Below are 15421 nucleotides of genomic sequence, written 5' to 3'. Positions count from 1 at the left end.
ACAAACACCTGTCTCCTACGTCAACAAGCAAGAGAGAGGAAGATCTGCCTCCCTGTGTTCAGAAGTGGTAAGCCTGAGGATGAGGTGTATCAGCAATCACATCACCCTATCAGCAGCCTGCCTTCTGGGGAAGCAGAATATGCTCACAGACTGCTTCAGCAGACGCTCGCACTCACCCATGAATGGAAACTTCACAACATGGTGCTGCACACCCCAACCAGAGATCTATTCACTACTCAAACAAACAGAAAATGCACCACGTATTGCTCCAGGGGAGCCCTAGGTCACTGCTGCCAGAGCAGTGCTTTGCTTCTTATCTGGTCAGACCAGTTCAACTATGCCCTTTCTCCGATGCTGTTCCTGCCAGAAGTTCTACGCAAGATCTGACAGGGTATAGCAAGGCCCCCTTCTGGCCCAGACAGTTCTGGTTTCCCCGGACTCCTGCATATGTCATTTTGCCCATCAGTTATCTTCCCAATATTCCCTGGGTTCCTGACCCAATGCAATGGCAAGATCAAACACCCCAATCCATGACCACTCCACCTCAGGGCATGATATTTGGATGGGCGTGATACCCTAGAACATTCATGTTCATCTGCACGAGACATCATCTCTAATAGCAGAAAAGACTCTGCTAGGAAATGTCTACCTAAGTGGAAATGCTTCTCATCTTGGACACAACAAAGAGGTGTCCGACCAGAGATTACAGATATTCCTCTCATTTTAGACTATATCCTATCTTCGAAGACCTCGGGTCTACATCAACTCCCTATCAGTCCACTTAGCAGCGATTAGTGCATACCATTCAACTGCTCGAGGTTACTCAATTTTCACATACCTACTGAACTATGAATTCTGGAAAGACTTTCCTGTCTACTTTGAGCCTTTAGCTACTTTCTCCATGTCTCTCCTGTCCATGAAGGTCACCTTTCTCGTAGCTATTACATCACCAAGAAGGGTTGGTGAACTGGGAGCAATGATGGCAGATTCTCCATAAACTGTATTCTGTAAAGATCATTTCTTTGCATTATACCTCAAATTTATCTCCAAAGTAGTTTTGGAATTTCATCTTAACCAATATATTCACTTACTTGTGTTCTTCCCGAAATGAAGACTCCATTCCCTTGGTGTTTAACAAGCCGTGGCCTTTTACCTGCACAGAACAAAACCAATCAGGAAATCTCTGAGACTGATTGTCGCCATAGCAGAGAGCATCAGAAGGTATGCCATCTCCACCAAGAGAATCTCCAAATGGATATCTGGATACATTCTACTCTTCTATCAGCTCTCAAACCTCCCCCAACCAAAGGCTTCTCTTCAGGATGTACCCCTCCTGGACATCTGCATAGTGGCCATGTGGAGTTCTATTCACATGTTTCAGAGTAACAGCCGTGTTAGTCTGTATGAAGTGAGCTGTAGCTCACGAAAGCTCATGCTCAAATAAATTGGTTAGTCTCTAAGGTGCCACAAGTACTCCTTTTCTATTCACATGTTTGTGAGTCATTATGCCCTGACACATGACTCTGCAGCTGATGCCTTCTTCAGGACAGTGGTTCTCTGCTCAACCCTACCATCCATGTCCTCGCACCGTCCTACTTAGGTACTGCTTGTCAATCACCCATAGTGCAATACAATAGGGACCATCACTCAAAGAAGAAAAGGAGGTTGCTTACCTGTAACTGGAGATTCTTCGAGATGTGTGGTCCCTATCTGTATTCCACTACTTGCCCTCCTTCCCCTCTGCTTCGGATCTTCTCTGATTCACGGTGGACAAGGAACTGGAGAGGCAGTCGATCTGCCCCACCCTTTATCACCTTGCTCGGAGGCACAAGGTTAGCCAGGGCGCATGCACAGACCAAAGGACACTACTTTACATTTCTCTGGCTCCAGGTGTATGGTGTGCATGCGTAACCCCACTGTGGAATACAGATAGGGACCATACATCTCAAAGAACCTCCAGTAGGTTAGTAACCTCCTCTTTCAGAGCCAAAGATGTTTAAAGTAACAGGTTGTGATAAGTAGTGTATAATGATGGAAAATTGCAGAGGTGAAAGTAAATGCTTCTATTCTCGGTTCTTCTGTTAAGCATGTGATTTTATCACAATATACTGTAGAAATATTTGAGAAACTAAGAGCAATGGCATTGTTATGTATAGTCACTAAGAATACTGATATTTTTAGGTAAAGAGATAAGGTGTACAAGGTAATATCTTCTATTGGATTAACTTTTGTTGGTGAAAGAGACAAACATCAAGCTTACACAGAACTTGTAGCTTTTATTTAAGACTTCAGTTGGCTAAGTATTATGAAATCAAAAAATAATGCAAAACATTGACAACTTATTTGTTCCAGTTCTTCTTTCCATGTTGTTTCAAAGTATGTTACAAAATGCTAAAAAGGTTGTGAGAACTTCTGTTGTGTTTTTAAAACCTTAGTATGTCCCCAAGAAATGCAGCAAAACCACATAAACTCACACAAGAGAGAGAAACATGGAGTTAATTATGATTGTAGTTCACTGTAGTTCACTCAGCGCACAGTCAACCTGTGGAACTCCTTGCCTGAGGAGGTTGTGAAGGCTAGGACTATAACAGGGTTTAAAAGAGAACTGGATAAATTCATGGAGGTTAAATCCATTAATGGCTCTTAGCCAGGATGGGTAAGGAATGGTGTCCCTAGCCTCTGTTTGTGAGAGGGTGGAGATGGATGGCAGGAGAGAGAACACTAGATCATTACCCGTTAGGTTCACTCCCTCTGGGGCACCTGGCATTGGTCACTGTTGGTAGACAGGATACTGGGCGGGATGGACCTTTGGTCTGACCTCGTATGGCCATTCTTATGTTCTTATTTTTTTAATCAAGTGTGCTACAGCAGAATACGCTCAGTGAAAATGATCTTCATGAAGAGTGATTCATAATTAATGGATCTTGCCATTTTAATAGTAAAGCAGCTTTTTGGGGAGCTGCAGTGTTCTTTTGTGTTACTGGAAAGCCTCAGCATGTTTGCGATCCTAATTGCACTAGAATAGGGACTAAGCCTGAAGTCTGGCCCAAGCCAGGGGTAGAGGCATCTATCAGATCTCATTAGTGCCGCTGATGTTGTCTGTGCTCCTGTGCAGTTTGTGGAGCTCTGGTGCTAGCCGCACCAGCAGAGTGCGGCGTGCTGATTGAGCAGACCTTGATGATGATCATAAAAAAAGAAGGCTCGGTTCGGTGGTAAAGCCACTTGGCGAGGTTTATTGTCGACCAGGCTCGGCCCTAGTGCCCTGGCTCAACTGTTACAGATACGCTAACACAGGTATACCTGCGACAAAGTCTCCCTTGCCATAGTGTCGTCCTATGACTTCTCCTTTTATACATTGTTACAAACCAGTTACATATTACATTCCAGATGATGTTACCACCTTGTACCCTATCGTTTGAACAAAACATCCTCATCCTTATCTTTATGAGGGGTCTGTATGTTCTTAATCCATCCTTTCAGGTCAGGAATGTGCTTAGTTGGTTAGGTGATACCTAGATGTTACAATTCTGACAAGGCCTATTTTAGTTCACTGCCTTTGATTCATGCTGTTAGCTATGCTTAGCGCTCTTGCAAGGCCTACACCAGATACCAAACTTATGTTGTTGGGCATGAAAGGCGCAACCTGGAGGCTGAAACAGGCAGTGGAGACAAGTGTCATACTTTGTGTGTTTCACAGCAAAGGAGGGATTGAAAACTGTTTTGAAAGGAAGACAGGATCATCATGAGAAAGACACAAAGGACATAAACACCACTTGAGAGTACATCTACAGTAGTCACAGGATACACATTTGTAACCTGATGCAGTTAGAATACTTTTGGGGGCTTATTAACGTAAGTGGGACTTAGCCTGATTACATAATATGTTAACAACTCAGGTATGATCAAGAAGCCTGATTACAGAATGTTGTTAAGGAACATAGTCACCCATAGATCTCCCTTATAAACAGAAATACCAAAAGCGCCAACTGGCAGAGGGCGTGTAAGGTGTACAGGGGTTTACAGGGATCCCCTGGGTCTGATGTCTGCATAATAGTGAGCCAGAGGATGTCATGTGAAGTCTCTACTAACAGCCAGTAACACATTGGTCATTCTAATCATTGCAAGATGTATGGATCAATGATATTTAAGTAGTTATCTGTCTATCTTGAAAACTACATTCTTCAGGTATGTGAGTTAAGACAGATCGCCGGAAGGTGATTTAAACTGGTTCAGTTTGGGCAGTGGGTAGTAGATGCTTAACTTTCTGGCTAGTCAAAGTATATTTTATGGCTTACAGCAGGGGTAGGCAACCTATGGCATGTGTGCCGATTTTCAGTGGCACTCACGCTGCCCGGGTCCTGGCTACCCGTCCGGGGGGGTCTGTGTTTTAATTTAATTTTAAATGAAGCTTCTTAATCATTTTAAAAACCTTTTTTTATTTACTTTACAAACAACAATAGTTTAGTTATATATTAAAGACTTATAGAAAAAGACCTTCTAAAAATGTTAAAATGTATTACTGGCACGCAAGACCTTAAATTAGAGTGAATAAATGAAGACTTGGCACACCACTTCTGAAAGGTTGCCGACCCCTGGCTTACAGTTTAAGACTTTTTACGTTACTGAGCCTGATGCTAATGAAGAGATTGTGAATTCACATAAGAGAAGATCTGCGGGAAAAAACAAACACAGAAGGTGGCATCGTATGTGATTAAAGACAATGGATTTTTGGGGTATAACTTGTGGGTACTCAGGTACACCTGGAATCCTTCACTGAGGAAAGGAACTGCCAGTGTGTTCTGTCTTGCAAAAGGAGGGTCACAGCCAACCTGGCTGGAAAACACTGCTAAGACTTTAGCTAAACTTCATTAGACAAGACAGCATGTTGTTAATTAAGTCTAGGCCCTAGAAGGCATGTTATGATTTTATTTTACGTGTAACCATTTGTTTCCAGTATTTCCACTTGCTATTATTTTAATATCTAGTCTTTGTTAAATAAATGTTTGCTTGATTTCAATGTAAATGTAAGTGTTATGGGTTAAATGGAGCAGTGATCTGAAGGGAAACTGGTAAGCTGGTGTGTAGTGTTCCTTTGGAAGCAACACATTGCTCCAGGAGGATACCTGGAGAGCTCGAGGGTTGGAGTGTGCCTATCACTGACCTGTAGAGAGAGAGGAGGGCCTGCTTAAGTCTGGAGGGGCAGTGCTTGTGTTGCTGTGGTCAGTGGAGTTGGGGAGCTGACCTCTGACAAGTACAACAAGGCTTCCTTATGCTAAGGGCAGCTGGTAGCGAGAAGCCTCACTGGGTACTCCAAGAAGCATCACATATACCCATTACATACATGTTATTGTTATGCAGTATCACTAAGCTTAGTGGTTCCCCATGGGATGTCCCAATGAAAGGTATTTATTTGTTTAGTGTATCTGTGTCAAGTTGTGTGTGCTATATTAGCACTGCTTGTTTAACAACTAAATGTAATCAGACTTATCACTGTGGTAATTTGATTTTCTTGAGAGAGTTGTTCACTTTCCCTTTTCCAGGCACTAATGGGGAAACCTTTCCAGCTTTTGAAGAAGTTAATTTATCTTCACAGCCACTGCCATCTGCAAGGGAGAGGAGACGAATAAAGAAGAAAGCAATGGAATTTACTGTATGTATGAAATGTTTCTCTCCCCACTTCTGCACCTCTCTTTTGCATTTGATGGAGAAACCTCAGGGGTTTCTGAGAAGAGAGACTAATACGAGTAGGGGTATGGAAAAACTGTTGTATAGCAAGACTGAGAAGATTTGGGTAGTTTACTTTACAAAGGAGACTAATAAGAGGGGACATGATAGAAGTATGTAAAATAATGATTGGTATAGAGAAGATAGTTTGGGAGCTTCTGTTCTCTCTTTTATAACACAAGAACAAAGGAACAATCAATGAAATCAAAAGGTGACAAACTGAAAACTGATTAATGGAAATCCTTTTTTTTTTTTACATGCTATGTAGTTAAACTGTGGAACTTATTACCACAGGATGTCATTGAGACCAAAAACTTAGCAAGATTCAAAAAGGTAGCTAGCATCAATTTTGGAAGAGATATTAAACCTCATTTTGCAGGGCAAATTAATTTCTAACTATTAGACAAATCTTCTTCCAATTCCTATTTTGGAGTTTCTTGCATCTTCCTCTGAAACAAGTGGTATTGGCCACAGTCAGAGAGAATACAGTAGATCAGATGACAAATTACTGTGATTCCTATTTCAATAGGAATCACAGTAAATGGCTGTAGATGATGTGTATATACACCGTATAAATGGGTTGTATCCATAGTGGCCTTTCGACAGGAGTGTCATATATATTGAAATCTTCCCATATTTTCTAAATCTGCAGGATGATGTCCCTTTTAGCAAATCTCCACCGCCACAGCCTGACAGCTTCTCTTTGTGCTCAAGCTCCAGTCTCAATGTTGATCAGCTGAAAGCCAGGAATGAAGAACGATTGCGAAGATTGAATGAGTTGCAGAAGAAATCTGTTAACCTAGGTATGACTTTGTTCGATGTTAAAGATAAAGAAACAGATATTAACAGACAAACTATTTGTAGACTAAACAAAAAGAAATTGGCTGAGGCAGTCAAAGTAGATTATTTTAACATAATTTAATACTCTACATCATTGGTTTGCTGGAAAATCAGTTGATAAAAAAGGTTTGAATTGAAGTTTTGTTGCAAGTTTTGAGAGGTCAGGGATACAATAAGGAAAATGAAAGGATATGATATACCAACTCAAGACTTGTATTGCATCTAGGATAGTGGTATACAACCTAATATCTGATGTGTCTGTGAAAAGAAGTAATACCCTCCAATAAAACCCATAATGCAGCTGGCCAGTTGAGCGATGAATATGGAAGCTATATTCTTTTTTACCCCCTGTGGAGATCAGCGCATGCTATGAAGCATGTTTCATTACTCCAGTCTTGGCACACGTAACTACAGATTATGTTGGTGATAAAATTCTCAAATTGTGGTACTGAACTCTGAGCTGCTGTCACAAAGAATTCCACAGGCTGACTTTATGGAGAAGCATTTCCTTTTTGTTCTGAAAGTGTCTGGTTTTAATTACATGTACTTATTTGTCCCGCAATCAGTGTGTTGGGACACACTACTCAGTTGTGCTGAAAATACTCTTTGGCATAAGTCTTAAATCCCATCTTTGAGTATAACTAATCAACATCCTGTCTAAGCAGTTTTAAAACCAGTATTATTTTTTTTATTTGAAGGCATTATTCAGAAGGCATCACAAAATGCTTTACAAACTGTAAACTAAAACATCTTCCCTTGATTTTGTAGCAAATGGTACTCTTACAACCAGAGTTGTTCTTGTCATCACTGGCTCACAGTAATTTTCATGCAATAGTGCAACAGTGTTGAAAAACCTAGCATGCTTGACTTCGGTTGTGTTTTTACTCTGCCTTCTATTCATTTCTGTCTTCTTTGCAGCTAAACGCTCTCTGTTCCCAAACCCTCATTACTCCATACAATTCAAATACATCTTCACCATATTCAGTCCTCCCCTGCCTATCTACCCAACTTCTTTTCTTGTTCAATCACACCCCTCATGGTTTCACTTAAAATTGTGTGAACAAAGTTGCTATTAATTATATATAACTTGGTTGGTCTTCCTTTTTTGAGCCACAGTCTCCACCTTTTCTTCCTCTGCTACTTTGACTCCCTTGTCTCTGAATGAGGGTCTTCCTTCTTATTATTCATTTGTGTTAACTAGTAGTATTTTACTAGATTAAGAAGTTGGATTTTACAATAGCATTTAGTGTAATCTAGGCACAGCCTGTCCGTCTTTTAATGATTGTCTACATGGATTGCACTCTTGGTGCCCATGAGACTTATGCATGCGAGATCAGATTCTTTTGGCCAGCACTGTCTTTGTGACCCCCTCCCCAATGCAGGTCATAAAGGATGGAGGAGGTCCAGCCATCCCTTGGCTCCTTCTTTTCCCCTAGGGCAGCAAGATGGAACCCTTGCAGGGTCCACCTGCTTTCCTAGCAATAAACACTGTCCTGTTACTGAATTGTTAGTTACGAGTAAACTGGGGTTAGTTAATAATATAGATCAGGGATTCCCAAACTGTGATATGCATACCCCTGGGGGTATGTGAGACATCTCTGGAGAATATGGGGGAGAAATTGTGTAATGGTGGTTTTTATTTATTAATTATTTTATTGATTGCATTTGCATAATAGGCTATTCAGACGAAGCTTTAAAACTCTGTGGGAATTAGTTATATGAAATACAGAAGTTAATTTACTTCAAAATGTACCAGTGAGAACAGATACCTAGAGACTCTAACATACAGAGCCCTCACCTCCAATCACTGTACAGCGTGGGTTCAGTTGCCCAGCAGCTGTCCAGTCTAGCTGAGCTCAGAATTAGGGGGTTTTTTTTGGTTGTATATGTTGCACTACAGCTATATCTGTATGTAACAGTGAAATATGGACAGATGGCTAATGACAGGTAGTGTTAAGAATAACACACAAATTATCAGCAGTGAGAAGGGCAGGGGTATGTGGGTTGCTGGTACATCTGGAAGGGGATACACAATAGGAGAAGTTTGTGAACCTCTGGTATAAATAATTACTTTTATTTTGCCCATTGGCATTAAAAGAAAGCCTTTTTATCAGTTAATATGCTAGGAACTCCTACCAATGGGGATATTAGCATGCTCATACACCTGAAGGGATTGCCTCACCTTAATCCTCCCTGTTGGTGCACAATAGGGACTTCTCTCCCACTCACCCTCCTTCCTCTCCATGGGGATCCCAATGGGAATCTGGGAAGGACTCTAGGGACTGCTCTCTCAGTAGGAAAAGACATGGATGTCATAGTAGACAGGCCTCTTGGTATCTTCCTCTGTGTCCAGCATTCCATTACCCATATGTCTATCAGCCTGGGCCTATTGGGGGCCCTGGGGTGCAACCTCATTCACATAAGCCTGCGGCTACTGCCCCACACTTCCAGGGCTAGATCCTCGTCTCCCAAGAGCCCAGTATAGACTTTGTTAGCCAGTCAAGTATTGCAATCTCAGATATTAGAGAGGTAGGAATGGAGAGTGACACAGATTAAGCAGTGGAGGGAGAAAAACTAATCCTGGCTGCAATTTCCTCATCTTTTCTCAATTAAGCAGTAAACTCTTTGATGTCTGCTCCAGTTTACAGTTTTAAGGCACTCCAAGACCTCATTAAATGTATGGCTGAGGCTCTCAACATACTGTGGAAGATGGTTCAAGAGAAATCACAAACTGCTGGACATTCTGTACCATTCCTTGCCTGGTAGGCTCATCATATGTATAAATGGGGGGCTGATAGTGTTACAACCTGCGAAAGATCTATGGCAGACTCCAGCATCCTCATCCAAGTATGCAGACTGAAGGTACCAAGTCCCTTTTAATGGATTTGAGTATTTCTGCTCTCACCCAGCGCCAGGATCTCTGGTTGTAGATGCTGTCCAGGAGAAGTCCAAACAACAAGGGCCTCTCAAGCCAACAACTAGTGAGAAGGACCCTGAAAAGTTGGTCTTATTTGGATGTAAAATCTACTTATCACCCAGCCTCCAAATGAGAGTAGCTAATAATGAAGTACTTCTCACAAAGTACAGTTACTTCCACTGGGACAAGGTGCCTCAATTTACAAAGAGGTTTCCTATGGAATATGAGGAAGAGTTAGAATCTATAATGAACAAAAGGCAGCTGGTGGCGTGCATTTCCCTACATTCAGCTCTAGATGCATCCAGTACAGTGGCACACACTGTGGCCACATCTGTGGTGATGAGAAGATAGTCCTGACTATTAGCATTTGGGATACCCAGAGTGGTTTCAACCAACTTCAAGCTCAGCCAAAGATATCAGTAAGAGCATGCCTCAGACTTCTGGGACACATGCCAGACTTCACCTATCTTCCATTCCAGGGTGGTTGAAATTAGCGTATCCACTCACGAGGCACCAAATGAACATGGTGGTAATGGTCCCTTAAAGCGGCCTCTCCTTGTGAAACTGGTGGAAAGACTCTCGTCAAGTGTGCAATAGAGTACCCTTTTCTGCGTCTCAACCTACCAAAACTCTGGTGTCAGATGCCTCCAAACAGATTGGGAGAGCTCATTGACATAATCTTTAAATTCAGGGTATGTGTTTCCTTCAGGAATCTCACCTATACATAAATGCCTAGAGTGGAGAGCCATCCACCTGAGGTATAAAACATTTCTACTTTTACTCCAGGATCCACAGTCCAGGACAGACAGACACCACAGTTATGCATTTTATCAGTAGACCGAGAGGAGCCAGGTCATCTCTGCTCTGTCAGGAAGCTGTTTGATTTTGGAATTGGTATATTCATCTCCAGATCATACCACTGGCCCTGCATCTGCCAGTCCTTCAGAACTCTATAGCCATTTGCTTCAGTAGACAGTTCAGATAGCCAGGAGGAGTTGATCAAGGATGCAGTGTTGCTGTACATTTTTCTCAGGTGGGGTTATCTATCAGTAGAGCTATTTGCCACAGACCAAAGCAAGAAATGTCCAGAGTTCTGCGCCAGAGGGGGCTCCAGTCCTGGCTCCCTGTCAGATGCCTTTCTCATCCCTTGGATACCAGGACTAATACATGCCTTCCCCCTCATTCCCATGCTGCTGAGGGTCCTGAGGAAACTGAAAGAGCTGCAGCATTGGCCAGACAGTTTGGAATTCAGATCTGGTGAACCTCTCAACGTAAGCCCCAAACACTTTGCCAGCTCTGCCCGACAGCCTTCCCTGGTCAACAATGGTCAAATCCTGCACCTGGACCCCAATCTGTTATATCTAGCAGCCTGGATGCCAGGTGGGTGACATCTACCAAAAGCTGTCCAGCCACAATTCTACTTCAAAGCAAGAAAGCCTCAAATAGACTTAAAAAAAGCTAAGGAGAAGTTTTTTGTTTAGGCATCTCAGCATCAGCTCTCTCCTTCGACATCACCCATTTCAGCATCTACTAGCCCTTAAGCAATCTGGAGTTTCTGTCAGCTCCATAAGGGTACATCTAGCAGCAATATATGCATATTACCCTCCTATACAAGGTCATTCCATATTTTCCAACCCTATAGTGACAGGGTTCCCTATGGTCCATAATAAGTTTTTCCCTCTGTTTAGGAGCTGCTTTCCTTTGAGACCTCAATATAATATTAACAGCATTGATTGGCCTCCTCCCTGTTTTGAGCCATTAGTATCCTGTTCCCTGTATCACCTTTCCATGAAGATTGCTGTTTCAGTAGCTGTTACATCAGCTCAGAGGGTAGAGGATATCCGCACATTCCCAATGGGTACCCCTTATACTATGTCTCATAAGGATAGGGTTACTCTCATGTCTCATCCCAAGTTCCTGACCAGAGTTGTTTGAGTTCCAAATTAACCAATTTATTCATCTCCTGGTTTTCTTCCTCAAGTCTGTCTCAACTCTGGGGGAAGGAAAACTTCACACTTGAGGTAATAAGGGCATTGTTATACTATCTTAACAGGATTAAATGGTTCAGGAACACACAAACTGTTTATTGCCTTTGCTGAAAGGATTATGGGTGAGGCATTTTCCTTAGAGAGATTATGAAAATGAATCTCCAACTGCGTAAGAGCAGGATATGAGTGATTTATGTTAGAACTACCTGCCCACTTTAGAGCTCATACCACTAGAGCTAAGACAGCTTCTGCCGCCTGTTTTGAAGAATGTCTCTATTTCTGAAATCTGTAGGGCAGCTACGTGGAGCTTGGTCCACACCTTTTCGAGATACAACTTTTTGGTAGAGGCTTCCAGCTTGGATGCCCACTTTGGTAGAGATGTCCTGCAGTCATTGTTTAAGTAGGACTCCTACTACCCACTTCCAAGAAAACAGGTAACCACGGTTACAGTAAGGTAAGTTATCATTCCTTTTGCTGTTAGCACATCAGTTCTTCCCTTGTTAGGCAGATATAATGGATCGCTTCATTTCCCCGGAGATGCAGCTAAGTCTAGAGTGGGTAGTAACAATGTTTTCTTCAAAGTAAAACTTTTTGATTCCATGTAACAGTTAGAAATAACAGAACAAGAAGAAAATTTGCTAACGAAGGGCTATCAATTGCTATTTGTTATTAATTAACAAAAATGAGTCACTGTATAAGCTTTACTGCTGGAGTGTTTTTCCTGGGAATTTAATATAGATTAATCAGATATTGAAATCCTTTTTTCAAACTTCTGTATTTTTTCTTAATAGGTTAGTTTTTTCATCACCAGTTTCTGGACTCAATTATTTTGACCATCACTTTTATAAAGTGATGGTCAGAGTGAGTAAGTGACCAGATTTGGTCTTTTTTTCAAAATATATTTATCTATAGAAACAGATATCTTTGGAGTCTCCAGGGGGCCCTGATTTTTTTAAATGAGAAACTTTGTTTCCCCTCCTGGGATTTTCTTAGATACACGGTACAAGATGGCCAGTGCGAAAGAGAGGTGCAACACCTGTGCTGCCTCTCCCACTCCATGCCATGATCACTTCCTCTGGCTTTGGATTGGGTGGAGCCTGTGTGACGTACCAATAGGGTCCTTTCTGAGAAGTCCCAATCTCAAGCAAAGGAGAAGTCTGGGCCCGGAGAGTCAGAGGTCTGTGCTCTCCCTTCCTTTCAGAAGTAGGAGGGAGTTTCAAGATCAAAGGTGGAAGGCTTGATTGTGGCCAGATTACTGAGGTGCCCTGCAGCACACAACCCCCCTCTCTCTCTCTTTGTAGGCCTGGATATAAGTAACTTGCCTCATTTCTTAGTGGGCATGACTGAGAAGACAAATGGATCAGTAGGCTAGAGACAGGATGTCTTTACTGCTAAGATATAGGGGAACACTGGTACCATTTAGAATGGACAAGATACACCTGGAATGTAAGATGAGGTAAAGAGTACGTGTGTCTGCGCAATGTGTGGCCAGAGAATGCTGCACAGGGATTGGTACCTGCAAAGTAACCAAGCCAATCCAGAAGCATATGATGCAATATATAGTTAAGGATGTATATGTTGGTCTTGGTAAAGATGTCTTACAAGGAAAAGTGCTTCTGTGTAACTTTATAGTTTGGTATGCTCTATACCCACCCTGTACACTTGAGTCTGATCAACTCAGTGTAGCTTTGCTCTATACCAAATAAAGGGACCTGAGTGATAAGACTGGAGTCAAAATGAGTTCTTGGGGAACCGAGTGGAAAAGGTCTTGGGGAAACCCCAACACTGTTCACTGTCACTTGGGGGCATGGGGAAATCTGTTTTTCCCTACATGATTCTTTGGAGCTGTCCTGTGTTTATGCTGGTCCTATTTCCTACTCTTGCTGGGTGAACCTGCAGCAGGGAGAGGGCCTAAAAGATGTGAGTGACTTAATAGATTCTTGTTAAACATGACAAGAATTGAACACAATCTTTGGTTGAGAGCTTGTATTGCCTCAGGGATTTTAGTGAGCAATGAACCCTAATGCTCTATAAATGTTAGATTGTATGGTGTGTCTTTCCTGTTTCCCTTGCCCCTTCGTTTTATGCAGTGTTGTTGTAGCCATGTTGATCCCAGGATATTAGAGAGTCAAAGTGGGTGAGGTAATGTCTTTTATTGGACCACCTTCTGTTGGTGAGACAACCTTTCAAGCTTCACAGAGATTATCTTCAGGTCTGGGAAACTTATGCAGAGTGTTAAAGCTAAATACAAGATGGAACAGATTGTTTGGCATTAGTAGTTAAGACATTTTTCAAGGGACCATTGAAAGTGAAGTGGCCCCTCCAATCATAGGGAGGACAGGAAGGGAGGGGGAGGGAGGGAATAAGAGTAGCTGGGGGGGGGGGATTGTTAGTGTCCTATAGATTATTGTAATAAGCCATAAATCCAGTGTCTGTATTTAGTCCATGATTTTTACTGTCTAGCAAAGTTATGAATTTAAGCTCCCAGGCTCATCTTTTGAAAGTGTTCTGCAGGTTTCCTTTGAGGAAGAGAACTGATAGGTCAGATATAGAATGATCGCTTTGTGGTGTTTTTTGTCTTTTATCATTTTCCTGTGTGAGTTCTAGAACTTCACTCCTCTGATGGTTAGAAACCTTAGCCTAATTTCAAGCCTGAACTTGTTGTTGGCCAGTTTTATCCATTTGTTCATATGTCCACATTGGCGCTTAACTTAAATAAGTGTTCTCTCTCCCTGGTATTTATCCTTCTGCTGTGGGGAGGGATAGCTCAGTGGTTTGAGCATTGGCCTGCTAAACCCAGGGTTGTGAGTTCAATCCTTGAGGGGGCCATTTGGGATCTGGGGCAAAAATTGGGGACTGGTCCTGCTTTGAGCAGGGGGTTGGACTAGATGACCTCCTGAGGTCCCTTCCAACCCTGGTTATTCTATGATTTATAGAGAGCAATCATGTCTCCCTTCTGTCTTCTTTTGGTTAGACTAAACAAGCCAAGATCTTTGAGTCTCCTGTCAGAAGGTAGGTTTTCCATTCATCAGATCACCTAGTAGCCCTTCTCTGCACCTGTTCCAGTTTGATTCATCTTTTTTAAACATGGGAGACCTCATTTGGAATACCATGTGCAATTCTGGTCTCACCAGTGCCTTGTTTAGTGGTACTAATGCTTCCCTGTCTCTACTGGAAATACTTTGTCTGATGCATCCTAAGACTGCATTAGTTTTTTTTTCATGGCCGTATCATATTAGTGGCTCATACTCATCCTGTGATCAACCAATACACCCAGGTTTTTCCCCTCTGTCACTTCCAACTGATAAATCCCCAGTTTATAGCAAAAGTACTTGTTAGTCTCTAAATGCATGACTTTTCTCTATTATATTTCATCCCATTTCTGTTACTTCAGTTTACAAGATCATCCAGATCTTCTTGTATGATACTCCAATTCCCCTCTGTATTAGCAATACCTCCCAATTGTGTGTCATCCACAAGTATTATTAGGACGCTCCCACTTTTTGTGCCAAGGTTAGTAATAAATATGTTAAATAAAATTGGTCCCAAGACTGATTCCTGAGGAACTACACTAGTAACTTCCCTCCAGCCTCCATTCACCTTTCGGTATGACCTTGTAATCTCCCCTTTAACCAATTCCTTATCCACCTTTCAGTTCTCATATTAATCCCCATTTTCTCCAATTTAACTAATTATTTCCCATGTGGAACTGTATCAAATGTCGAACTGAAATCCAGGTAAATTAGATCTACTGCATTTCTTTTGTCTTAAAAAATCAGTTATTTGATCAAAAAAGGAGATCAGGTTAGTCTGGTACAATCTACCTTCTTTAAAACCATATTGTATTTTATCCCAATTACTGTTCACCTCTATGTCCTTATCTGCTTTCTCCTTCAAAATTTGTTCCAAGACCTTGCATATAAGTAAGGTTAAAGTAAGAGGCCTGTAGTTT

General features: G+C 41.9%; 1 protein-coding gene across 9 annotated transcripts in view; it reads left to right on the top strand.

The window, feature by feature from the left end:
* The window catches only part of CSPP1 (centrosome and spindle pole associated protein 1), a 179546-nt gene that overhangs the window by 156565 nt on the left and 7560 nt on the right, over nt 1–15421 (top strand). For all 9 annotated transcript variants that reach the window (XM_048840881.2, XM_048840878.2, XM_048840876.2 and 6 more), the window contains 2 exons: nt 5541–5650; nt 6377–6527. In XM_048840881.2, coding sequence (XP_048696838.1) covers nt 5541–5650; nt 6377–6527 — 261 coding nt within the window. The remainder of the gene's footprint in view (nt 1–5540; nt 5651–6376; nt 6528–15421) is intronic.

Source organism: Caretta caretta, chromosome 2, assembly GCF_965140235.1.
Source record: "Caretta caretta isolate rCarCar2 chromosome 2, rCarCar1.hap1, whole genome shotgun sequence".
Taxonomy (NCBI): domain Eukaryota; kingdom Metazoa; phylum Chordata; order Testudines; family Cheloniidae; genus Caretta; species Caretta caretta.
The sequence above is the reverse complement of the archived record's forward strand: the minus strand, read 5'-3'. Positions and strand labels throughout refer to the sequence as shown.